The sequence below is a fragment of the Salmo salar genome, chromosome 05 (assembly GCF_965601325.2).
Source record: "Salmo salar chromosome 05, fSalSal1, whole genome shotgun sequence".
NCBI classification, from domain to species: Eukaryota; Metazoa; Chordata; class Actinopteri; order Salmoniformes; family Salmonidae; genus Salmo; species Salmo salar.
The window spans coordinates 56,881,191-56,908,589 of record NC_138295.1 but is presented as its reverse complement, the minus strand read 5'-3'; the positions used below and the strand labels follow the sequence as shown (position 1 = coordinate 56,908,589).

The following is a 27,399-nucleotide window of genomic DNA, read 5'->3' as shown; positions in this document are numbered from 1 at the left end:
AGTTGTCGTTTCTCTCCTTCTCGCTCCTCCCGTCTCGCATTAGCCCTCCCCAATGAGCGATTTCCAACACTGTGTTCTCTCTCTCCCTCTATCCCTCCCTCTCTCCCGCCTTCCACACTCTGGCATTGCCATCTTAATTGAGCCCCTTCATCTCCTCCCTTTCTCCTCTTTCATTCCCTCGTTCTGCTGTTTCCTCGGCAAGTCTCCCTCCAATGACTCAGCCCCAGCCAGTCAGTCTCATATATCCTTCTGTTCCGCCTTCCTCCATTCCCCCCATTCCGCCTGCCTCTGTGTCTTATCTCTCCCATCATCTGTCCCTCTCCTCTCCTCTTTTCACCTAATCTTCCCCCTTTCATCATTAGAACAAGCTGGGTCTGAACCGTCTGTACGAATGGGACACAGACTGAAAATCACACCACTCTGACTAATATCAGATAGCTTCGGGGATGTTTTTACACTCTGTCCCTGTCATTGCACTCAGACTTCATTTCTATCCCAAAATGTTTTACCTCTTTTTACTTGTAGCTTATGTTTTCTCTGGTTGTTTCCTTTTTCCCTTACGAATTCTTCTCCACTCTCTCTTCCCTCGGTTTCCTCTCTCCTTCCGGTGCCTGTCCTTCTCTCCCGGGCCCCTTGACGCAGGGCCGGGAGCCGTGTACGGGCGAGGCGTGGCCGTCAACGTGGGGGTGAGTGCGGGCGTCGGCTTCTGGCTTTGCCTCTCTGTCTCTCTCCTGATTAAGGTCTAAGAGCTTTTCCCGGAAGTCCCATCCCGCCTGCGGAAGGAAGAAGGAATTTCTTTAATTACGAACCCATCACTGTGAAACAAAAATAATATGCATTATTCCAGGAGCCATTGACGCATCGCATCTCACACCAACTCCCCCCCTCTTCCTCACCCCACTACCTCCCCCCTTGCTACCTATATTGCCACCATCACCATTACCACTCTCTCTCTTCATCCTGTTTCCAATGAGGGTCACATTGGTGATGTCTATAATGTGTTTATTAAGAATGATAATTGTGATGATGATGAAAACAGATATTTAACACCAGGATAATACTATTATAAATCTAAATGATGACTGATCTACACGACTGTTGGTCTCATAGACATTTGGAAGCTAGGAGTAACAACACTCCTATTTATGGTTGGAACTACTCTATAATAACAATGATTAGTCATTATGATGAGGGTCACGTGACCTTGTTGAAAGCTGTCCATTGGCCCGTTGGCCCTGTGACATTTGACCCTATGATCATACAAGTACCGTTTTATTCCGTTTTTAACCGTGTGGCAGTGTATATGACGCGGCTGCTACGAATGATGTCAAAACACACATGAAGGGTGGGCGTTCTATATAGTCTGTGCCCTTCTAGTGTATCCTTTTGGGATCTCAACCAAGACGAAGCACGTGAGAAGTCCCCCCCCCCCCCCCCCCCCTCATCGTTAAGGTGGTTTGTGCTCTGTCTCGTGTGTAAATATAATGCAGTACAGAAGCCATGCCGTTACTAGAGGCAGTCTATCCACTTCCAACCCTCCCATTGGCAGTGGCTAATGTGGATCATAATAAAATATCATAATAAAAAATCCAGCAAAACGACATTACCCATCAGCCTCTATTACAGTTTTCATAACCAGGAAGGGACTGTAGAAATAACAATCGTGTCTCCTGCTTTGAAGGCGTTGACCAGTCATCCTCCTTCCTTGTCGCTTGTTGATAGCATGTACCGGTTAGAGATGTTCCTGTCGTGAAACCTCCCCCCCCCCCCCCCCCTCCCCTGCACTGTGTCCGTTTTACTCTGCAAGGTTAAACTGCTATAACTTTTTTGGTGTTGATAATAATACTGATGATGTTAATAAGTATTTAAATAAATATGAAAAGTAATTCCATGTGAGAGAAAAAAAAAAGAACACATACTACTCCAGAGCTCATGACGAGCCGTGTGTGCAAAAAAATATTTTGTACTTAATCCCTCGGAGAAATCGCGCTCGTTGAACTGAACGACAGCGACAAAAGACGAAGTTGTAAGGTTTTCAAGTTGTGCTCTTTTTGACAAGGATTTTAAAAACACATCGAAGTTGATCCCGAGGGAGTCTTTTCATCCAAAAGAGTCCGCAGTCAATGAAATGTAATATCGTTTGTAAACGTGTATGTATTAAAACCTTTGTTTTCATGCTAATAACTGTATAATACATATTACACATATTCAACCAGCTTCCATAGCGTGTCACTCTCCAGACAGACCAGCTCCATAGATAAATTATTTCAAGCGATGTATGTAAAGCAGTGTCCCTGTAAGTCAGTCAGCCCTTGTATGGTAGGACAGGCGCACCAGGAGATAAAGATGTAATTAGCCATTACCTGTGGCTGGATAAGCGACAGGGCCTACACTCCCTGCTTCCCCCGGTGTCCTTCCCGCCAGCCATGGACAGGCCCCATAAATCACGTTCAATCCTGGCCCTGACAGCATCCTCCTCAAGGACACCCTCGTCCCTGTAAAGCAGACGCGGCGCGTCCTCACAAACCACCACACCTGGGCCCTGATTGAACCCCCCCGGGGCTCAATTATCCAGCCACTTTACCTGCACAGATCAACCACTGAGACGTGCGCTATGAGGCTCGATGACACCCCAACCACCCAACCGCTGTCTCTCTGTCACGTCCTGCTGTGTCTATGTCTATATGCAAACTCCCCCATAGTGAGCCAACCTGAATGGAGAGGTTGGCTCACACTAGCAACTAGCTGACTACCCACAATTCCTGTGACCTTACAGGAATATGCAGCATCTGTATTCAGTATTCTGCGAATAGCTGTCATCTTTTTTTGTTTGATTTAATTTTAACCAGCAACATACCCGCAAACTCAAATATAGGAGAGGCATCCAATCTGGTTCATCTGTGCTATGAAGGATTTAAGGGTGCACCTAACAATCTGTTCAAGAATGGAACTGTTTTAGTAATACTATTGTATGAAGTGTGCTAATATATGAAGAGATGTGAAGCCTAGCAAGAGTGAATGTCCCCTTTAGCAGGAGGCTAGTCAATGAAAACCTGTTTGTCTCACTGAATATAGTGCGAGATGTGTTCTGTTGATGCCCATTGCTCTATGCAATGTAGTCAGTCACTGGTATGTCTGAAGGGCAACAGACAGACCCACTTGTGTTCATCTTGTTTTGCTCAGACTCACAGGATATTGATTGGTATCGATTTTCAAGCACAAGAGCAGGTTGTTTTGGTCAGTGATTCTGTATTTCCTTCTTTGTCGTTTTCTATCCCCCTCTCTCACTCACGCTGTCTTTCTGTCTGTCTTCTCTCTTTCAAATACTCTTGTTTCATGTCAGCACCCAGCTCAATTTTATTAGTGGAATAAACTTCTGTATGTACATACTCTGTCCTTGAAGAAAAAACTAAAAGAAAATAACAAAAAATAACAAAAACATACTGTCATGTTTCTCAATGTGGGTTTGAAAAAAAAGCATGTAAATGTTCGTTTTGGGGGGATTTTGAAAAACAAAAAGCTGTATCTTGTGTTTGGGCTTTAGGCTGGGGGAAAGGCTGGGGGATATGCTTTTAAGTTCATGCAATGGAGGGCAATATGTATGGTGGGCATTTGTAATAACCCCAAATGAGTTTGAGTGTCTCCATGAGTTAAATGTGAAAGTTAATCAGACTCTATGTGGTGCAGAGGACTGGAAATGGGAAAAGGAAGGATGCAGCGAATACACTTCCTTGATGGACAGTGGGAAGAAGCCCAGACTGGTACAGACAAAGCTCTGAGGCAGAGGGAGATGGGATGACTCTGACCAGACAGTGAACTCTCCACGGGGGAGAACGAGAAAAGACAGGGAAGACACTTAATAGGATAGCAGCTCAGATAGCATTCCCAAAATGACTGCTGCGTCGTCCCTCCGGAAGGAAGGCATACCACAGCGTTGCTTATGATTATACCATGTAATATTAATAACATTAGCAGTGCATTGATCACAAACACAGTCTGTGTACAGACAGCATTTCATGATGCTATCTGCTAGCCTATCAAGGAGCGCTTTACACTTTAATGATATGCATTCACATGTAGTCCATCACTCCCAACAACTGGGGGGCGATACCAGTTCTACGGGCACCACTCGAGCATTGCTAAGCAGCACTTTTTGGCTTATGTTGATGTACATAATATAAACTCACTTGCTTTATTTATACATTAGATTATTGAAATGTTTTGAAGAAAATTAGAACCATATTTAGGTGGTGTATTTTTTTATTTATGAATGACAAGTCTAGTGGTGTATGAAAATACAGTGGTAGAGTAGCAGTAGAAGCCAGAGAACTATACACCCAGTCACCGTTTGAATGTACTCGTTTTTTTGTGTTAGATCCTGAATCACTAAAACCACTATATTCCCACATCGAACACTTCCTCAACACACTTTCAGTTCCAAATGCAATGGTTAATCAATACATTGGACTGGATCGCATGAAATAGAGCAATTTCTCCCCAGGGTCACTTTCCAAGGGCCCAAAGACTGAATTGTCAAGTGTCTATAGTAAGGCCTTAGAATAGAGAGCATAATTTATCATGCCTTGATACAAGACATCCCTAATTGCACATTGATTTTCTCCCCATCTCCGAAACAATTTGGCCGAGCTATATTGTCAACTAAGGTAACTATGTGTTTAGAGAACATACACTGAAGAATGAGTCATTTCGTTTTCTTTTCATGTCAGTTGAAAGAGTAGCTAGTCAAGGCGCATTTTGTTCATTTTGTTCTTTCTGATAATGAGATGTCTAACAATTGTCTGTATAATGGCACCTTATAGTACATTATATTTTATTACTCTACTCAATTAAATGATTGATACCAAATGTTCATTTTGGAAACGTCAGTGCCTATCGATACTGTGTATCTGGAGGCTTATGTCTGACAAACACAGCCGACTCTTTAGTAGGAGTAGAGTCTAGAACAATAGGATGTACAATAGAACGAGGTGAGATAAAGGGGAATAGAACCGTAGCCATGATAGTATTTGGTCAATATTCAACTAACGTGATAAATTATCAGAAATACGGTACTATGGTACTATGTATCAGTTACACATAAGAAGATATGTCTTATTGAGGGACAGACTCATTGATATATAAATGATTTCCTTAGTACCAGCCAGGTCTCTCCAGCTTTTGTCCTTCACACCATAGCCCACTAGCTAGATAGCAATGTGTTATCCTAACGATCTATTGTTCACCAGCTATTCTAAAGGCCTGTTGAGTTCTTATGAGCAGAGTCAACGTTGCGAGTGTATTTAAGCTCCAGTAGATTTCCATTAGCTGTACTAATGAGTGCATCGATACACACCATGCTGGACTGAGGTTAGCACCATGATGAAAATAGGTCATTATTGGATAAACATGCTGACTACATGTTGCTAAGCAGAGGAAGTGATATTTGCCTTGACTCACTGAGGGATACGCTTGGAAGTTGAATGAGGTAGCTAGGTACTATATTAAGTCGGTAGTAGTTGAATTGATAGATACGCAAAGACAGAATAGATTGAACAAAAAGATAGATACATTTATGTAGATAGGTGGATATCTTGTTGGTTTATCATTTCTATTCTGAATTCTAATTAGGATATATTATTATTCATGTAAAACATTGACAGTATTTGTTTGTGTGGATAGTGGGTTAAAGTAATACTTGCGAGCCACAGAGGCAAGAGCAGCAGTCACTCACTCCCACCTCCATCCACACAGACAGGCCGGGACTACAGATGGTTGCTTGTCAATCACCCTCTCCTCTCTAAGAATGTAACTAGTGGATAATTAACAGTGTACCAGTGTTGGGCCATCCACAGCTGGAATAACAGAGAGTCTGCACACTACCAGTCAACAATGGAGGCGCCCACCAGCCAGCCTCCTTAGTCATGGGGCGGCAGGTAGCCTAGTGGTTAGAGTGTTGGACTAGTAACCCAAAAGGTTGCAAGATTGAATCCCTCAGCTGACAAGGTAAAAATCTGTTGTTCTGCCTGAACAAGGCAGTTAACCCACTGTTCCTAGGCTGTCATTGAAAATAAGAATTTGTTCTTAACTGACTTGCCAAGGTAAAACAAAAATACAAATAAAATTAGAAGCCTGGCTAACATCTCCAATGCTGAGTGCCCCATTACTTGGCCTTTGTGAGTCACCAGCACAAACCTGCCATTTGGCCTGTCAATCAACTGGGTAAATATTGGTTGCCGTGGCGAAAACTGACAGTGGAAATATATTTCTTTCTTGTCGAATGACAGCATCAAGTGATGTTCTGGCGTTTGTTCACAGGATAAAATGGGAGAGGACCTGTACGGTGTGATTAAGTCTCAAACTGTCTGAAACTGTCCTATTAATGTGAGATGCATAGATTTGAATTCATGACACAATATACGATTGGGTTGTCATGACAGTGTTGTTTCACCAGAGCAATTTTGAAACTTCTGAAAAACTATGACAATCAGGTAATAACAATGCACAAAGACAAATGTCATTTTTATCAGTGCGAGAACTAATAACAAATATTAGGGTGTCTTAGGTGTCCAATTCAATCCAGTGGATGAGTCTACTCTAGAATGCTTGGTTAGTGTTTGCGGACATCTTATGGAGATGTCATGCCCATCTCTCTCTCTCGTTACCCCTCTGGCCCACTTCCTCCTCCATCTCCTTTCCCTCTCTGTGGAGAAAACCTGGCACCTGTGCCCCCCCCTATGCCAATCCCGCTGCCTGCTGCCTTGCCACCTCTCTGTATGCCAGGTTCCCACCCTGGTAAATCTGTGTTATTGATTTGTGAGTGTGTGTGTGTGTCCGTGTGTGTATGTGGATTATCTGACCTTCACATGGCAGGCATGTTGGTTTCAATCTACCCCTAGACCTCAGCATTATTATTTCTGTCTGTGTTGACGTTTCAAGATTGCATCGATATAACATACTGAACAAAAACAAAGGAACACAAACAGCATCGTCTTACATCTTGACATATTTCTGTGCAGTGAAGGGATGTTGATTATGACGACTCTTTTGGTTCATTTGATCTCCGTTCTGTCTCTGTTTTTGTCATTTCTATGTGAGTGAACAATTTTTTCTCTCCAAATCTATAGAAGTGGAGTTTAAAAAATATATATCAGAGGGAGAAAAAAAAAATTAAAATAATGTTGTTTTTAACAGAACTCTGTGTGAAGTGGTTGATTGTTGTCGTTTTTAAACTTTTCACCTGATGCTTGATGCCAAGTTGTACATTGTCTTTTTGAATAGGAGTAAATCAAGAGGATATCTAAATGCAGAGGAAAACAGACAGCTGAAAATCTAATACTTTAGTACATAATCAATATGACCTTATAGTTCCATTAGATTGCTGTAAATTATTTACACACTTTCAAAGAGAGTAAAGATCACTGAGAGATGGATGGAAACTGCAGTTCACTAATACATGTCAGAAACAGTTGCCAAATATTATGCTAATGTTTCTGTTGAGGTGCACAGAGTAGGTCAGTCCCTACTTCTCTTGTTTATGACAATGTAGAATATATTTAATCCAGTGAAAGGACTATACGAGGGTTAGGCTGTTTGTTTCCATTTCAGTCAAACTGCTTCTGGCTGTGAGTGGTACGGGTTTGGGGATCAGCTTTTGGGTGAGGTCAAAGCTGTGGTAATACTAGGTGGACAGCGGAGTCAAAGTAACTCGGAGCGTCGTTTTTTAAAATGCTTTACCTAAACATTGGACTGACGACGATGAGTCACACCACTCATATTCTAAAGTAGCCTATACATGTAGTATGACATACTGCACTATTCTCTTATTCATCAGAACATGTGTGAACCATACAAAAACTGCTCTTCTACATATTCCTCTACAAAAACGTTCAGAATTAAAATAAACAAAACTTTTTGTACTTGAAACTAATTTCAGCTTTAAATGATGGTTTGCTAGTACGTTTCAAAGTAAACAAATTAATTTTAAATGAGATATATTGACATTGTATTCTTCACACATTAACCACTTTGTTGTTTAAGTAATTAGCTAGCTGACATTCTGTCCAATGAGCACCTTATCATTGTGAAATAGACTGATGGTTTTGCTTTGTTTGTTACTGTAGAATGCATTTTGCTTACTGTTGCATAAAGGTTTGTGCAACATCAAGAGCGAGGCCTATTTGTCTGTAAGACATAGACTTGTGTCGTCTTTGACGTAACAGGCGCTGAGATTTGTCTTGTTTTGGAGCATGGCCTATTAATGGAACATTGGAACATAATGAAGCAAAAAAAACAAGCTGACATCTCGTTGTCTTTGGAGGGAAGCTTGACGTTCAAAGTCACTGTTCGAGCAGTCCTTTCACCACTGGAGTTTGGAATGAGAAACAAAAGCATGACAAATATCCTGGACCTGTGTGCTTCTGTTGATAGCAGGCCCAATACCAGGTTAGTGTCTTTCAATCATACTAGGATACCAATATTCTCACAAATAAATATATGTTTTATGTTTATGATTTTTCAGCATATTCAGTGTCATAATTAATACTTGTTATACAATATCCCTAAGCATACATATACATTTACCTAATTGCATAAATTCTGCCTTTCTGTTTTGACTTCAATTCTTGCAATAACAAGACTCCTGTTGACAACACTAATGATCGAATTACTTTCAGAAGTGTATAGAGTCATGAGTTGTTTGTTTGTGAAGATAAGAGGACTAAATCTCATTACTCAGGGAGAAAGTCACTCCAACTCACTCATTTTGACTTTAATAAAATACTGTGATCATGTCCAAATACACCTCAACATCGTGGGAAAGCTTTGGGGCAAATGCCTTTGAACTGAAGGTCTTGCTGTTTTTGTTTTGTTTTGTTACCTTGATGAAGAAGCATTCACAGGCTGCGTCTTCACTCAGCCCCGTTAAGGATGGTAACAACGGAGAGGTTAAAGGTGAGAGAGAGGGGATGGCACAAAGCTCATTGTCCTGGGTAAGACAAAAACAAATTAGCCTGGTCCCAAATCTGTTTGTGCCCTCTTGATAATAACCATAGGATTAAGCGTTAAAAGAAAATATGGGGCCAGGCTAAAAACTAGCTCTGATAAGAAATGAACACATCCATCTTTATTCTTGGAATGTCTTATTGTAACTCATTAGAGTTTCTCATAATTGTTTCTGTCTTTGTTGGTATTGTTGTTGTTGTTGGGATTGTTGTAATTGTCTCTCATTTGTATCCTTTGAGAATTTGTTTGAACCCAAACGGTTAGCAGGGAGGCAATCCAATTTAAACCAGTGGGCTATGCATCACCATAAAGAAGCCTAACCAAGCTCAAATCTATAAAAATTCTAGCCACATGGAAATTTCCTTTCAGTTCATCTTTTTGCCTGAGTGGTTTCATGACAGATCCAGATATAATCACCCCGGCACAATGCATTGTGGATTCTATTGATCTTTGCAGGGAATTGAAACTCACCACAGAACAAGGCAAAGAGGGATCGTGGAATGATTATGTGCAAACCCCTCATGCGAAAGAGAAGGTTCCTCGCAGCGTTTCTCCAGTGGGGTGCCCGTTACAAAGTCCTGCACCATTTACAGAACCATGAGTGTGTCATTTTGCCACAACTGTATTACCAACATGGCCTGAATAGAATATGTCAGAATAGTGAAATATGACATACAGTATAACTACTATGGTTAAACGTCAACAATCTGACATATTTCTAATGAGCAGCAGGTAGCCTAGTGGTTAAGAGCATTGGGCCAGTAACCGAAAGGTTGCCGGTTTGAATCCCCAAGCCAACAAAAGAAATCTGCCGTTGTGCCCTTGAGCAAAGCACTTCATCCTAATTTCTCCTGTAATTCACTCTGGATAAGAGTGTCTGCTAAATGACTAAAATGTAAATGTCATGAGATAGATGGTATTGCATCTCCTCCTGCCCCTACTAGCACCCCCCTCTGTGCCCCAACTCCTCCTCCAGGTCCCCTCGGACCCCCAGACGGACCAGTGAGTTCTCCTCTGTGTCCTCAGACCCCCAGACGGACCAGTGGGTTCTCCTCTATGTCACTAGTGGTATCCACCTACCACTTTGTTGGCAGCAACTGCACCCTTCATCCTGCTTACATCAACCAATCGCATAGCCTGATTCCAAAGATCTCAACTCCTAATTGGATGGGAGAGTGTTTACAGGTGACGGACAGCTCCAGAAAGGAAGTGCACGTAATCAGTGTGCTGTCCCTCCCCCTGCGGGGATCTGTGGATGCTGGGATCTCCTACACCTGTAGTGTGCAGGATCACCCTGCACTGGACTCACCCCTGTCTGCCTCCTTCTCCTGGGGTGAGCTTTAGCTAACACTACTGTATATTTCACTAGACTAGTTCTCATATGGCTCAAATATCTAGTCTCAGCCAACAGCTTGCATGGCATACCTGAGTGAAATCAAAGTTTTCCTCATCAAATTTTATACATCTGTGCTTCCACTACACACAGAGCTTACACTACACACAGATTCAGTCAATCATGGGCCTTCAACAACTGTAAATTGAATTCACCCTCAGGTCTGTCATCATTGTGTGAGGTCCATAACTGTATAACTTAACCCTAGGTTAAGTGTGCATTGCCTTTTTGTCCACGCTCACAGACGCAGCCCCCAATGAGGTGATTGGATGCTTGAATATCCTTAAGATCTGTGTCCTCTGTGGAGTGACTGTGGTGTTTTCCATTGCAGGTAAGTACTGTACGGTGGCACTCACAAGATCTCACAAGGATCATGGGAAATGGAGTCATGTAAATAATTGTGTGGTCCATGTCTTGAGCATCAGTCAATTGGGTTGTTTTAGATATCGTCTTATTCTCCACAGCACTGACAAGTTTGTTTGAAAAAGAAATACCTCTTGTGTCCTATGTACGGTAAGTACACGCACACACACACAAGCATGCATACACACATTCTGTTTTACAGCTCTATCTGTTTAGCTATCCAACATTGTGAGAAAAAGTCCAAGAGCATCCGATTTTCTGTAATTGATAGGCTACCCACAACAGAATCTATACAGATCTTTACTGCATGATACATTTCCTGATCAAATGGCACACGTTTTGTGTCAGAGAGTATGCTGGGTTTTTACTGAGGGACTTTTTTGGGGGACCAGTAGTTTTGTCTATACTGTAAGCACATGCCTCAGCACTGTTTTAAAAACTAGCTCTACACTCTCTCACTTGTCCTCCTTGATGTATATTCTACCCAGCTCACACATTCTGCAACATCCCCAAATCATGATACAACGGTGATGCTATGTGAAACGTTAGGTCTATGTCGCGTGTTGAACGGAAGCCATTTTGCAATCGTGTCAAGTGCTACTGAATGGTTTTATTAGTCACATTGTACTCTAGTGTCAAAATGAATGTCGCATGGATGGTGTGGCTGTCAAATAGATATATGCAATAATCAACTCAACCTCTGCTGGAGCGTTATCCCTGAATAACCGGATTAAATAAAGTCAAGGCACATCCTGGTGTGGAAGTATTGAATCTATGGGTTTATGTTGGTGGCGTGGGCTTTCCTTGCACGTGTTACAGGTACTGTACAGCAGCTGGCTGTATAGTATACATGCACCACCCATGATACCTTATCAGGGACTATAGTCTCTGTGTAAATATTTGAGAGGCTCATCAATTATCACGAGTTACACTGTATTGGGAAGTATGTCTGAAGGGATGGTCATCATGTTATACATGTTATGACTCCAAAACAGTAGCAAGAACCAGTGTTCCACAACAACCTGATTATGTTCAAGTATGCCATTGCCAAACGTTTTGCTTGTAATTGTGTAACCAATTCAATGCTGTTCAACTATTGTAGTATTTTTGTTCCTGTAATTCACGAAATGAACGTGCTTTTATTTCAACATAAATATCTTTATTTGGTCCCAGAATCAAACAATGAAGGTCCCACATGTTAGAGGTGTATACAAAAATGGGACAGTGAGTCCACATTCATTTCACAAAGCCAATAATAGTAATCTATGGACACAATGAATCACAAGTACACACAAAATCCCTCACTTACGCATGTGTGCTCATGCATGCACAAACAAACACACACACACACACACACACACACACACACACACACACACACACACACACACACACACACACACACACACACACACACACACACACACACACACACACACACACACACACACACACGCGCGCGCACACACACACACACACACACACACACAGAGAGAGAGATACACACACCAACTGCTCAGTGCTCAAATTCAATTGAATAGCTAGCACACAGTGCATACTGCATCATCGTTCCTTTTCAACCATATGCGATACTTCTGTGACACTTGTTTGAGATGCTTATCTCTCAGTGCTGAGAGATGTTGTTCTGATGTGTCTCTCAGATGTTAGAGCTGTTGTTCTCTACAGTTGACATCACCATAACTGCTCCTAGTTGTGTAAATGGGCTTCAACCTTGTGAAATACAATTTTCAACAATGTTGAAATAAACACTTTAGCTGCTAATCAATGATCATTTTCTGTTCTGTTTTCCAATCTTGTCAGGCAACCCAATACAACAAATGTACTCTCAAACTTATTTAATGCACTGTCACAGTAGGTGTGTACTTATAATACATAATTGGCAATGACTGCACTTGATTCCAGCTAACTGCAGCAAGGCAGTAACTCCCTATTGTGAGCCCTTGTTTTGTGTCTCTCAGGAGGAAGGCAGGCTCCGTATCTCCCATATCCTGTCTCTAATCTAAGTAGGAAGTTTGCCCGCCAATGATCAAACAGAGACGCATATACAGTAAATGAAAGTCTCTCCCGTCTCACATGTAAAAAAAAAAAAAACATAAACATCAGAGCACTCATATCCTGCCTCTAGGCATGGGGAGCACAACATCTCATTTCAGTTAATACAGGCCCTATTCAATTAGCTTCAGATAGCGTTCATCTCTGCTTGTTTGGGTCCCTTATCTATCTGAGGCTCACTCATTCCCTTCCAAGGGGACCAGTGGATGTGACACTTGGCCAGCTTGATTCTGGCCCCTTGCAGCATACTCCCTAGGGTCCCTCTGACGGCCGAGGAGGAGAAGTAGAAGATGAAGGGGTCCAGGCAGGCGTTGAAGGTGCTGCAGAGCAAGGTCATGTCCCTCCAGTCGGGGTTCTTCCTGGTTATAAAGCCCACAATGTGGGAGACGTTGTAGGGGCCGAAGCAGAAGGCAAACACCAGCAGTGTCCCCAGAGCCAGGCCGATAGCACGGAGGCGTCTGCGACGCCCAATGTGGGGCAGGCCGGAGAGGATGCGGATGAAGTTGATGTAGCAGAAGCTGCAGATGAGGAAAGGTACACAGAATAGAACCAGGCAGAGCTCCAGACGCACAGGCAGGAGGATCGCCAGTTGCTTCTCGCTGAAATCCTCATAGCACACATTCCTGGAAGACACGACGTTGTCGCCGTCACTAATGGAGACGTTGGAGAATTCGTAGATGTTGGACGAGTTGGTTGTGGAACTGAGGGAGTCTTGCGGTGGGTTGTAGTAGGACATGATGATGACGATGCTCAGGTGGAGGACGGAGAAGATCCAGATAAATACACTGGCCACCACGGCATACAGGGGCCGGCGCTTCAGCGAGTGCTGGATGGGGAAGGCCACGCCCAGGTAGCGCTCCACACTGACCGCTGTCAGGAAAAAGGTGCTGACGTAGATGGTCATGTAGAAGAAGAAGCCGGATAAAGGACAGAGGATGTAGGGTAGACTCCAGGTCATATTGTCCGTGACTTCCTGCATCTTGAAGGGCAGGAAGAGGAGGAAGAGGAGGTCTGAGATGGTCAGGTTGAGGAGCAGGATGTCGATGGGTGTGGGTTTTTGCCTTACCTTCTTGCTGAAGGTGTAGAAGGCCACAGCGTTGGCCGGGAGGCCCATCAAAAAGGTGACAAGGTAGACGGACAGACACAGCGCAGTGTGGTACTCCTGCATGATGGCCTCGGCGGTGGGTACAGTCACTGGAAGGCACAGGGAGCAAGATCTGTCACATCATCTCAGTGCAGTCTGGGGGGGATGAAAACGTTGCAGTGTAATGGGCTTGATCTGTCAGACAGTCTGAGGCTTCAGAGGTGAAGGCTGCTTATTGGGTCAACAGCCTGGAACAAACCCGGTTAGACAGCGTGGTTTTCCTGTCCCTGACAATAAAACCAACTCATCATCTCTTCATAGGCTCCAAGACTCTGATGGCAAGAGAGGATAGAAAGAGATTACCACACGCCACAATACTGTTTATGCCGTTTCTTACTCACTACTCACCCCTTTTAAGTATGTCAAGTGGAGGGTGTAATTGAAACAACATCCGTGTGCTCAATAATCACAATACAATACTAGCAGATGAAATAGAGTTCAGATTAATGTGAATTTCATGCAAAATAACTGCAATAAAACCAAACACACGGAAAGGCAATATGGTCAGTGTCTGTTGGGAACTGACTGTATATCTTTAGAGTTGATGAGCATCTGGGTTTTGTTTAATGTGATGACTCAGGATGTGTGTGTCTGGCACATGGTTCTGTATACAAACAGTCTCAACACAACATTATTGCTTCCTGTGTCGTCGTTATAATATTGTCTTATCATTGGATGGACGCCTGTACTTCTTATACGCGCAAACACAGAACGGCACGTAAATATATTGGCGCTTACGTCCACAAAGGGGTAATGCATGGTCTTAGCTGCTACCATTCTTTATCCTTGTTAGTACAACAGTGTTTTCATTTCCTGTTCTTAAACATCTCCAGTAGGTCAACAATGGATTAAACAATCTCTGACATCATCAAAGGGAAGTCATGAACACAACACTCACAATTAAGAAAGAGCTAGAACTCATTCTACCACAACCAAGTAGCCCTTACTATAGTCTTGTTCACCAGCCTTGTGCCGTAAGGCTGTCGCTACTCGAGTCAAGTATTCGAGAGAGTTATCATAGCATGTCTGCACTGAACTGAATTGTATTATCTTACCCTCCATGTACTTCCAGCATCAAATAAAGGACAGTATAATAAGCCATGAGCGTAGGAAACAATTAAACCAACATTACCTCCTTGTATTGACCAATGACTAGCTAGTATACTGTACGTATGGGAAATTCCTCACTCAAACTTTTACTGGCAGATATGATGACAGTGGAGGATTGCCAGCAAGTCAAACAACTCACTGACCTCTTTACCTACTCTTCACATTGTTTTGTACTTTTTCTACCATAGATAGCTACAGTATTCCGTTCCACTGTGACTGGGATGACCGCTAGAACACCAACAGTCTCTTACACTGACTCTCTGCACCTTACCACACATGCTTACACACTCACAAATGCTTACACATAAGCTCAAACGCACACACATACAGTACCATTCAAGGGTTTTTATTTTTACTATTTAATACATTGTAGATTAATAGTGAAGACATCAAAACTATGAAATAACACATATGGAATCATGTAGTAAGCAAAAAAGTGTTAAACAAATCAAAATATATTTAATATTTGAGATCCTTCAAAGTAGCCACCCTTTGCCTTAATGACAGCTTGGCACACTCTTGGCATTCTCTCAACCAGCTTCATGAGGTAGTCACCTGAAATGCTTTTCCAGCAGTCTTGAAGGAGTTCCCATGTATGCTGAGCACTTGTTGGCTGCTTTTCCTTCACTCTGCGGTCCAACTCATCCCAAACCATCTCAATTGGGTTGAGGTAGGGTGATTGTGAAGGTCAGGTCATCTGATGCAGCACTCCATCACTCTCCTTCATTGGTCACCTAGCACTTACACAGCCTGGAGGTGTGTTAAGGATCATTGTCCTGTTGAAAACAAATGGTAGTCCCACTAAGCGCAAACCAGATGGGATGGCTTATCGGTGCAGAATGATGTGGTAGCCATGCTGGTTAAGTGTGCCTTGAATTCTAAATAAATCACTGACAGTGTCACCAGCAAAGCACCCCCACACCATAACACCTCCTCCTCCATGCTTCACAGTGGTAACCATACATGCGGAGATCATCCGTTCACCTACTCTGCGTCTCACAAAGACACGGCAGTTGAAACCAAAGGCAGATTTCCACCGATCTAATGTCCATTCTCATGTTTTTTTGCCCAAGCAAGTCTCTTCTTATTATTGGTGTCCTTTAGTAGTGGTGTCTTTGCAGCAATTAGACCATGAAGGCCTGATTCACACAGTCTCCTCTGAAAAGTTGATGTTGAGATGTGTCTGTTATTTGAACTCTGTGAAGCTTTTATTTGGGTTGCAATTTCTGAGGCTGGTAACTGTAATGAACTTATCCTCTGCAGCAGAGGTAACTCTTGGTCTTCCTTTCCTGTGGCGGTCCTCATGAGAGCCAGTTTAATCATAGTGCTTGATGGTTTTTGCGACTGTACTTCAAGAAACTTTCAAAGTTCTTGACATTTTTCGCATTGACTGACCTTCATATCTTAATGTAATGAAGGACTGTTATTTCCCTTTGCTTATTTGAGCTGTTCTTGACATAATATGGACTTGTTCTTTTACCAAATAGGGCTATCTTCTGTATACCAACACTACCTTGTCACAACACAACTGATTGGCTCCAACGCATTAAGAAGGAAAGAAATTCAACAAATACACTTTTAACAAGACACACCTGTTAATTGAAATGCATTCCAGGTGACTACCTCATGAAGCTGGTTGAGAGAATGCCAAGAGTGTGCAAAGCTGTCATCAAGGCAAATGGTGGCTACTTTGAAGAGTCTGAAATAATTTGTTTTTTGTTCACTACATGATTCCATATGTGTTATTTCATATTTTTGATGTCTTCACTATTATTCTACAATGTAGAAAATATAAAAAATAAAGTTAAACCCTTGAATGAGTAAGTGTGTCCAAACTTTTGAATGGTAATGTACATAGTCATGGGAGGTAGGGGTGCTGAGGGTGCCCCCTGAAAATCTGAATAAAAAAATGTTAAGATTTTTACAAAATATTTAAAAATCTCAGCACCCTCACCCCCAAACTACTTTCCACACACACACACACACACACACACACACACCACACACACACACACACACACACACAAACTCCATGACTGCTGCTACTGGAATACTATTTATTATTATTGCACGATGTCTATTTATTATTGACATTGCGTATCGCACAATTTCCCAGTCTTGTAAAATTCCGACTTCAATTTGTTTGAGTTCCTTCTGTATTATATTTTTGCTAAATTACAATTTTTTTATTTGTACTACTCTTTGTATTCACTTACTTATTTTGTCTATTGATGTTGCATTGTCGAGAGGTGAACCTGCAAGTAAACATTTCATTCACTTTGTACTCCATGTAGGCTTACAATATATCATGTGTTTATGACGAAAAAACTAACTTGACTTGAATTTATTGTAGATACTTTTTGAAGTTGCCAAAATAGAAATAGAAATAGAAAAGCTTACATTATTCCACCGTGGATATCCTGCCAGGTCTGACAATTGAGTCTGGATCTTCTTTACTTTATTCCTCCCTCTGTAGCTCCGACCTCCTATCGACTACAGCCAGCCACGCTGTTTACGGCATAATCTAAACATCCAGCGCAGTTAACAGCAAATTATTATTAGATAGACACCGCTGATATCGATCACCAGAGCTCTCCAAACATGGTGTCCGTAGTAACACTGTCCTGCGATAGAAGCTGGATGGTCTTAGGGCTTTGAGGAACCAGCCTGTCTGCTCTATTGGTTAATAGATGGAGACTGTTATCGGTACTCTTGATTAAGAGAGAAAGAGAAGAGGAGGAAGAAAACACTGCATGAGGAAGAAAAGTGATTCACATCTATTATAAGCAGCCCGTTACAGCTCGTCCCTCGCTACCATACCATTGACTGTGGTGGTGAGAGTTCATTCTTTCATTCTGTAGGCTAACTGCAGTGGAAAATCCCGCAACAGAATACCCACTCATACTGGCAAATGTGGTGAAAATATTTATTTAGTTGTCCTTCTTGTGTATCATAATTGTCAGTGTGATTGGTGGTGGGACATTTCAAATTCAGGCTGTAACAACAAAATGTGGAATAAGTCAAGGTGTATGAATACTTTCTGAAGGCATTGTATCTTTACTTTAGATATTCAGAGGCAATCATTAGGTAGGGTAAAGCAAGTGGTAAAATAACCAATATATTCATTTTGATATACAGTGAACTCGAAAGGTATTGGGACAGTGACATTTTTATTTGTTTGGGGGGGGGGGGGGGGGGGGGTTGGATTTGAAATGATATAATGACTATGAGGTTAAAGTGCAGACTGTCATCTTTAGTTTTAGGGTATTTTCATTCATATCGGGGTGAACCGTTTAGAAATTCCAGCACTTTATGTACATTGTCCCGCCAATTCTAGGGGACCAAAAGTATTGGGACTAATTCACTTATACAGTATGTGTAGTCAAAAGTTTAGTATTTGGTCCCATATTCCTAGCACGCAATGATTACATCAAGATTGTGACTCTACAAACTTGTCGGATGCATTTGCTGTTGGTTTTGATTGTGTTTCAAATTATTTTGTGCCCAATAGAAATTAATGGTAAATTAAGTATTGTGTCATTTTGGATTAACTTTTATTGTAAATGAGAATGGAATATGTTTCTCAACACTTCTACATTAATGTGGATGCTACCATGATTACGGATAGTGCTGAATGAATCATGAATAAGGATGAGTAAGAAAGTTACAGACACACTTTTGGAGTCCACTGTAAATATGCCTGAAACTCAACTTCCTGTTTTACATAATTTTGATGACTTACTGGAAGAACCCTTCAAAGTATTACGAAATCACATATCCACAAAAATCAAAAGCTACACAGACAATCAGAGTGTATTATGCAAGTTTGTGTATCCCATTTTGTGAAACATTTTCAAGGGGGGCACGGCATCACTTCAAATATTTCCAGAAGTATGATGCAAAAAGATATTTTAATGTCATCAGTAAAAAAAATACATATTAAATAAAGGGGAACAGAAATAATATAAAACCTTCAAATGCTTATACACATATAAATGCATAATACACATACATTCATGTCAGTGGAGGCTCCTCAGATGAGGAAGGGGAGGACCATCCTCCTCAGTAAATTTCATAAAATTAAAATAGTGGAACATTTAAAAAGTTAGCATTTTTAGAAAAAACTTCACAAAATATATTCACGGCACCAAATAATTCATTAAAAGACACAATGAAGTTCTACAGTAGCCTCAGCAGCACTCTGTAGTGCACCATGGTGTAGCTAGAGGACAGCTAGCTTCCGTCCTCCTCTAGGTACATTGCAAAACCGAGGAGGCTCTTGGTTCTCACCCCCGTCCCCGGACTTACACAGTAATTAGGACAACTTCCGGAGGACATCCTCCAACCTATCAGAGCTCTTGCAGCATGAACTGACATGTTGTCCACCCAATCAAAAGATCAGTTAATGAATCTAGTACTGAGAGCATAAGATACAGCTAGCTAGCACAGCAGTGCATAACATGTGGTGAATAGTTGACTCAAAGAGAGAGAGAATAGTTTAACAGTTTTGAAAACATTTATTTATTCAAATATTAAAGAGAAGCAAGACAGAGAGAGAGAGAGAGTGAGAGAGAGAACTAGCTTCACTTTCACTTAGCTAGCTGAATGCAGCTAGCTAGCTTAGCCTACTCAAACACCTGGCTCAAACAGAGAGGGATGCTATGTTAGCTAGCTGGCTATGGCTATCCAACACTGGAAGTCTTCCAAGTCTAGGTAAGCTTTTGGTTTTATTAATTTATTGCCACCAGGACCCGCGGTGGAACTGTTAAACTGCTTTCTGACTGTACACTGTACCTCATGATTGTACCGGGTTTACTAACTCATTAGTTCATGTACTATAGCTATATTGACTATGAAGTGACAATGATGTAGCCTGTATGTAGCGGTTAGTAGTCATGATATGAAGGTTTGGCTTGGAAAGTTTTTTTTCCCCTGGTCACAAACAGGTGTGCACTGAACTCCACAAGCAAAGGTAAAAGGTGAGAGGAGGAAACCGTATAGATAGTTGCGAGAAGGAATTATATAAACAACGAGCAAAGTGATCGTGCTGTCTTCATATGGCTGCTTCGAAAGTGAACTGTTTTCGTGTGATCAGGGGTGTATTCATACCACCGATTCTGTTGAAAACTTTTCTTAAACAGAAGCAAATGGAACAAAAAGGGGATAAACATACCTGAAATTGTCCAAAAGAAACTCTCATTTGCAACTGTTGGACTAATGATTACACCCTAGGTCAGCTAGATGCAGGCAAGAGTGTGCAAGGTGGTAATGAATGTGTCACTGTCTGTCACCTTGATTACTCAAAATTCTCTCAACCCTTTGTACCTATGTTGTACATTTTCATTCATTGGCTAGTTTGTTGCAAACTCATGATGGGTATAGGTAAAATTTCAGTATCATACAGTAGCCCAAACCTATCGATGTTACGTTGGGCTGGGTGAATGGAATATGAATGACAGTCATCCAATATGCTGTAATAGAAATAAGGCCATGCTCATAAAAAAAGAATCATCATCCCTCATCCTAATTGGCACCGACCGGCACTGATTAATGTATAGGATACAGATAGCATAGTCCTCGGTCTTTTCCATTAGAACCTAAGTGCAATAAATACATTGAACAGGCTAGCATTTAGCATGTGTAGCATAAGACTTGACTACACTCTATAACAGGGGTGTCAAACTCATTCCATGGAGGAGCTAGTGTCTGCGGGTCTTAGTTTTTTCTTTTTAATTAAGACCTAGACAACCAGGGGAGGGGAGTTATTTACTAATTAGTGACCTTAATTCATCAATCAAGTACAAGGGAGGAGCGAAAACCCGCAGACATTCAGTCCTCTGTGGTATGAGTTTGACACGTACACTATAAGGAGCTGTCATTGGTGCTTGGTGTGCTGTCCTTCTGAGTTCTGGAGCAGAACAACAGGGGGCAGTAGAGAGCCTTACTGCAGCAGAACAAGTTCTGCACCCTCTCCACCAGGTTCTTCATGAAGAGGTGGAAGGTAGACCTGAGGGCCGATGAGGAGAAGTAGAAGATGATGGGGTCCAGGCTGGCGTTGACGGTACTGGACAAGAGTGCGTCCACCCGCCAATTGGGACTCTCCCAGTTGACAAAGCCCACTACGTGTGACAAGTTGTAGGGCGCGAAGCAGACGATAAACACCAGCAGGGTCCCCAGAGACAGGCCGATGGCCCGCTGAGATTTCTTGGGGTTGATGCTGGGCAGCTGAGAGAGGATCCGGATGAAGTTGATGTAGCAGAAGCAGCAGATGAAGAAAGGTACACAGAATAAAACCAGGAAGAGCTCCAGACGGACAGGTATCAGGACCTGCAGCTGCTCCTTGGTGAACTCCTCATAACACACGTCCGATTTCAAAGGCTCTGCCCAGGTGGTGTTGGAATGGTCGTAATATTGCATGATGTAGACAATACTAATGTGCGCCATGGAGATGGCCCAGAAGAGGACGCTGGCCACCGTGGCGTACAAAGGCCGTCTTTTTAGTTTGTACTTGATGGGAAAGGCCACTCCCAGGTAGCGTTCGACACTGATTGCGGTCAGAAAGAAGGTGCTGTTGTAGATGGTGGTGTAGAAGACGAAGCTGGTCAACGGGCACAGGAAGTGGGGCATGTTCCATTTCATGTAGTCCGCCGCCTCTTTGATCTTGAAAGGCAAGAAGAGCAGGAAGATGAGGTCCGAGATGGTCAGGTTGAGGAGCAGGATGTCGATGGGCATGGCTTTCTGCCTCACCTTCTTGCTGAAGGTGTAAAAGGCCACAACATTGGCTGGGAAGCCAATCAGCAAGGTGATGATGTAGACCACGAGCACCAGGCTGCTGTGGCCGTATCTTTCCATGACATCCTTCTCAGACAGCATTCTGCAAAAGAGGAAGGACACAGACAATGAGCTAATGTTTGCGTTAGCTAATGCAGGAACTCAATCTGGGGTCAATTCAGGATATGCAGAGTTAGTCAGTGAAGGTGTGAAGCAATAAAATACATTTTTTGTCAGTGTCACTAGTTTGTATGCAAAATTTCACACGAAGGCTGAATTCAGTCACAAGGATAGCTACAGTGGATGTGATGCAATTGGTTAACAAAGCCATGGCATTCTGTCTAACAAGAGTTTCTTTGAGTCTATGGCAAGTCTATGGTTGGACTCTCTACAGTAGAGAAACAGAGCAAACGTCAATGTCATAATGGTCCTAAAGCAGGCGACTTGTTAGCAAACCCTGCCCCCTTTCCAAACTAGGAAGACCATGCCGATGTAGGCACAGTGCTTTGGAGTGAAGCCATTAATTGTGGCAAAACGAGGTACCCATCACAACAATAAAGGGAGCGGTCTGTTTGCGCCTCCCAGCCTTGAGTTTTCCAGATGCCTCTCGGCTAATCCCAGTGTTAATATCCAGTGCACGCATGAACCCCTAAGCTTCCTTCTATTCATGGTGGAGCAAACTAACAACATAATACTCCCATCACGACACAAGTGTTCAGTGGCTGGTAAGCCACGAGGACGGTATTTGAAGAGTGATTTTCATTTCTACAGAGTAAGGGGTTATTTGGTTCCTATAACCCCTTATAGTCACATATTTTGGGGCTAGCAGTGTTATGAAGGATGACCTCTGCACTGTCAAATGTGTAATTACCATCAGCCACAGATGTCTTGAACAGTTATTGCCCCATTAACCTGGAACTCGTTGTAAAAAATAAACTTGAAATTTGACTATTTCATTACATTTGTAGATTTTAATCTCTGGTCGAATTACTGTTGGCTTGTATTCCTTTGACATAAAACATTTAGAAAAAAGAGAAATAAAGAGAAATATTGCAAGGGGCTATAGCTTTCTGTGTAATTTACTATCCAGTGGATTATATATTTGCGTACATTTAATGGAATCAGTGGATGTTGCCCTCCTTGTGAAGCTTGATATATCTCACTAGTAAATGTGAGTATAAAAATCTGATGATCATTTGATATTACAGAGGAAGGCAAGCGCTTGGGGGTTGACGCTTATTCAGTGAAGGAAATGTCTGTGTCTTGCAAACAGCAGCGCCACTTCTTCTGACACTCTACCACATTGACAGGCAGCTGAACAACAGAACACCACTTCAGGTGTCATTTATAAAGCCTGAATTGTGCACTGGATTTGAACAGATGACCGTCGCGTGAATACTGGAAAGAGGTCTCAGACACTATTTATGTTTGTAGTATTTCTGTTATGGTAATTAATGCGACTGTTATGGTTTTGCAATGTGGAGTGCAGCATTTTAAGGTGTATGTTCATGTGTCCCCAGGTGTTGATATTTTTAAATGAGTTGGAATTTCATTTCAGATATTGATAGCATTAGTAGACTATAAACTCTCCTCCAGACTCACATCAAACATCTCCAATCCAAAGTTAAATCTAGAATTGGCTTCCTATTTCGCAACAAAGCATCTTTCACTCATGCTGCCAAACATACCCTCGTAAAACTGACCATCCTACCGATCCTCGACTTCGGCAATGTCATTTACAAAATAGCCTCCAATACCCTACTCAATAAACTGGATGCAGTCTATCACAGTGCCATCCGTTTGGTCACCAAAGCCCCATATACTACCCACCACTGGGACCTGTACGATCTCGTTGGCTGGCCCTCGCTTCATACTCGTCGCCAATCCCACTGGCTCCAGGTCATCTACAAGACCCTGCTAGGTAAAGATCCCCCTTATCTCAGCTCGCTGGTCACCATAGCAGCACCGACCCGTAGCACGCGCTCCAGCAGGTATATCTCTCTGGTCACCCCCAAAGCCAATTCCTCCTTCGGCCGCCTCTCCTTCCAGTTCTCTGCTGCAAATGACTGGAACGAACTACAAAAATCTCTGAAACTGGAAACACATCTCCCTCACTAGCTAAGCACCAGCTGTCAGGGCAGCTCACAGATCACTGCACCTGTACATAGCCCATCTATAATTTAGCCCAAACAACTACCTCTTCCCCTACTGTATTTATTTATTTATTTTGCTCCTTTGCACCCCATTATTTCTATTTCTACTTTGCACTTTCTTCCACTGCAAATCTACCATTTCAGCGTTTTACTTGCTATATTGTATTTACTTCGCCACCATGGCCTTTTTTACCTTGACCTCCATTATCTCACCTCATTTGCTCACTTTGTATATAGACTTATTTTTCTACTATATTATTGACTGTATGTTTGTTTTACTCCATGTGTAACTCTGTGTTGTTGTATGTGTCGAACTGCTTTGCTTTATCTTGGCCAGGTCGCAATTGTAAATGAGAACTTGTTCTCAACTTGCCTACCTGGTTAAATAAAGGTCAAATAAAATAAAATAAAAAGCATCTAATTAAAATCAAATTGTAGATATTGTCAAGTTCAACTAGGCTACATTTTCTTTAGTGTGTCAGGTATAGGCTACATCTACATTTGCACAAATATCAACCTAATCAGCTCATAGCTCTTTACACTTCATACATTTCCATTGGTCAGTATTTTTTAAATGCAACCTTTATTTAATTAGGCAAGTCAGTTAAGAACAAAATCTTATTTACAATGACGGCCTATCTAGGATGACGCTGGCCCAATTGTGAGCCGCCCTATGGGACTCCCAATCACGGCCGGATGTGATACAGCCTGGATTCAAACCAGGGATTGTAGTGATGCCTCTTGCACTGAGATGCAGTGCCTTAGACCACTGCACCGCTCGGGAGCCCAATGACTTGTGAGAACTGGATCCTATTTTTCTATTCCTTGGGCGATACTGATCATCTACTTCTCATTTTCTTTCCCAACGCTGACACAACACTTACTATTTTTGCAATCAATTTGTGCTAAAAACGCACCCTTGGAGGAAGGGTATAATTATTAAAAACTGGGTCATGTGAAGCCTAAGTTCTCCAGAAAGGTATATGGTATCTAAATTACAATAAACAAGAGAAGAAACATGGCTTCAGATGTTCAAAACACATCTCAGTTATCTAGGGAATGGTCCCAAGACATACACCTGCAGGTTTATCTAGTGTTGCTGGGGAGTGGTCAAGGTGTTGTAAACCCTCAACTGATAAAACGGCTGTCTAGCGGATGCGTTTTGGTCTGGGAGGTACAGTAGCTCATTATGAGAAACCACCACGCACTGGACATGTGGCTGTTCGTGTAAGGGTAAATGTTTGAGGTTCCATGAGGTTTCTCATTCACTTGACAGCTTATTTCTTTAGTAAGATAAGATAAGAAATGTAACATGACGTGTAGTGTAGTATGCAGAGCGAGATTTGGTCTAGTGTGCTAGTGCAGTGGTCACCAACCCTGGTTTTGAGGAACTACTGTGTCCACAAGCTTTTTTCCGCCAGCAAAGCCCTAACACCGTGTTTAACAGATCAACTACTCACCAAGACCTTGATTAGTTGAGTAAGGTGTGTTAGCGCAGGGTTGGAACAGAGAGTTTCACCTGGTCAATGACGATAAACAATGCTCACCTAAAACAACCCATCACTTTAAATGCAGCCCATTATTACAGAGGTACTATAACAACATTTTACCGAGGGTGATTGGTGAGACAGAGATGCCCATTTGGATAGCAGCCGTTAGACGAGAACGTCACACCCTCATTCCCAAAGACAAAGAAACTCTAAGAGTTTGCAGTAACCATGACAATTTAGACAGAGTGTAGTACAGACACAGAACAGAACATACCTATACCATCTCGTTACTGAAATGGATATGTTAAAAGGTTGATTACTCAGAAAATGTGTATATTTTATTGGTCTAGTGTGCAAAAATTCAACTTTTAACTGCCACTTAAATAGGTCATAAAAAGTACCATCTTCTCAACAGAAATCAGTACTGTATGAGTGCACTATGCCTGGAACACATGCCTTGGTAACTGTTTTTACCCAAATATGTTCAAATATTTATATTCCAGTTACATGGTAAGTATTTCATATTTACCTTAGATTTAACAGATTTCAAAAGGCTTACAGGTATTTTGTGTTTTAGTATGTCTTCCTTGTGAAATATATAAAAGCATAGTCTGTCTACTTTGCCAACATTTACATAAAAGCTCCTGATAATAGCATAAGAAGCATGATATCAAGAGTTCCACTGTACATACCTTAGTCAGCAAACACACACACGAATGTCTCCTGGTCAAATGGTGAGTAAAAGCTTGGCTTCAAATAAACTGTGCTTTTAATGGTAATGTCTCAATGTAACGTATTTGATGTCACATACCACAGTTCGTACTAAACAGGAAATAAGTAAGAAGTTGCACATGTTCCTTTTTTAGGGTGGTGGGGGACTCTCCATTTTGATCACACTTTATTTGGAGAGTCCACAACAGATCTGTCTGTAGATGCTCAAATTATCAACAACAAAAAACCGTTCAACTGCAACTCTGTTGATATGCAACAGCTTACTCAGATTACAGTTCGGTTTAGGGTTAGAGTTAGGTTTAGAGTTAAGATGTGAGGCCTGGAAGCTGAGGCTAGGGTTGCTGATTGTGTGTTAGGTGTGTAGTCACAGTAAAGTTTAAAATTGGGGTTAAGTATGAGGGTTATGGATAAATAGATGAATACCATTTCTTGTTAAATACACTAATAACTTAAAAAATACAAACCTCTCACCCAACCTTTTACATGGATCATTCGGCATGTGGAGAATGTTAATTACATATGGGAAATATCAAGCTCTCTGATTTACTGTCCCCTCTAATTCATTTTAACATAGCCTATCTGACTATAGGAAAATGTTCAATGTTTTCACACAAGAATCCCAGTTCATGCCATTGAGTTTATTAAGTCTTTACAGACGTTTTTTTTTACTTTTCAGCATAAAAATGCAAACCTCCCTGTACAACAAAATGGCTAAAACCTTGTGCTATTTGAGTACAATGCCAACTGAACATGTGTAGTAATTTGAGAAATTCTGCGTTTTAGAATAAAATGACATTTCTGTTTGTTGCTTAAGCGAGGAGTTGATGTGTACCGTAGAGTGCAGACTCAAATTGTATGAAGAAATTAAGGAATGAATAGTTAGTTAATTACAACGTATCATCCCTAGTAACTACACAGTTACTATAAACAAAAAACAAAAACTGTTTAGGAAAAACTTGAGTTGCGGTTAAAACCCGCAAGATGTTAGTTCCCATTTATAGAGCAAAGCAACCATACAAGTATCTATAAATGGCATGATTGGTTGTACTTACTTCAGATGTGAGGTCTGATGGACAAACAAGTCTCTTCAAGGAGACAGTTTCAACACTTTCCAGTCTGTCTTTAACATAACACACACGAACATGCACGTATACACACACGTACATATAC

The 27,399-nt window shown here is 41.8% G+C and overlaps 3 protein-coding genes across 4 annotated transcripts in view; 1 reads left to right on the top strand and 2 right to left on the bottom strand.

Annotated features, from left to right (window-relative positions):
* Nucleotides 1-7,193, top strand: part of LOC106605157 (igLON family member 5) — a 157,390-nt gene extending 150,197 nt beyond the window's left edge. For both annotated transcript variants that reach the window (XM_082975290.1, XM_014200521.3), the window contains one exon: nt 643-7,193. In XM_082975290.1, the coding sequence (XP_082831416.1) occupies nt 643-746 (104 nt within the window). In that variant the 3' untranslated portion in view covers nt 747-7,193. The remainder of the gene's footprint in view (nt 1-642) is intronic.
* Nucleotides 7,194-11,877: 4,684 nt separating this feature from the next.
* On the bottom strand, nt 11,878-14,297 carry LOC106605186 (free fatty acid receptor 2). Its single transcript, XM_014200567.3, has one exon. The coding sequence runs from the start codon at nt 13,995-13,997 to the stop codon at nt 12,957-12,959; it is 1,041 nt and encodes a 346-aa protein (XP_014056042.1). The 5' UTR covers nt 13,998-14,297; the 3' UTR covers nt 11,878-12,956.
* A 3,704-nt stretch (nt 14,298-18,001) lies between these two features.
* LOC106605185 (free fatty acid receptor 2) lies at nt 18,002-26,315 on the bottom strand. The gene is made up of 2 exons (XM_014200566.3): nt 26,190-26,315; nt 18,002-21,957 (listed from the first exon to the last, which is right to left on the bottom strand). The coding sequence occupies exon 2, from the start codon at nt 21,954-21,956 to the stop codon at nt 20,946-20,948; it is 1,011 nt and encodes a 336-aa protein (XP_014056041.1). The 5' UTR covers nt 21,957; nt 26,190-26,315; the 3' UTR covers nt 18,002-20,945.
* Between the last annotated feature and the right edge of the window lie 1,084 nt (nt 26,316-27,399).

Bases quoted from the DNA above. Each gene is read 5' to 3' on its own strand.
- LOC106605186 (XM_014200567.3), bottom strand. From the start codon at position 13,997: ATGCAGGAGTACCACACTGCGCTGTGTCTGTCCGTCTACCTTGTCACC.
- LOC106605185 (XM_014200566.3), bottom strand. From the start codon at position 21,956: ATGCTGTCTGAGAAGGATGTCATGGAAAGATACGGCCACAGCAGCCTG.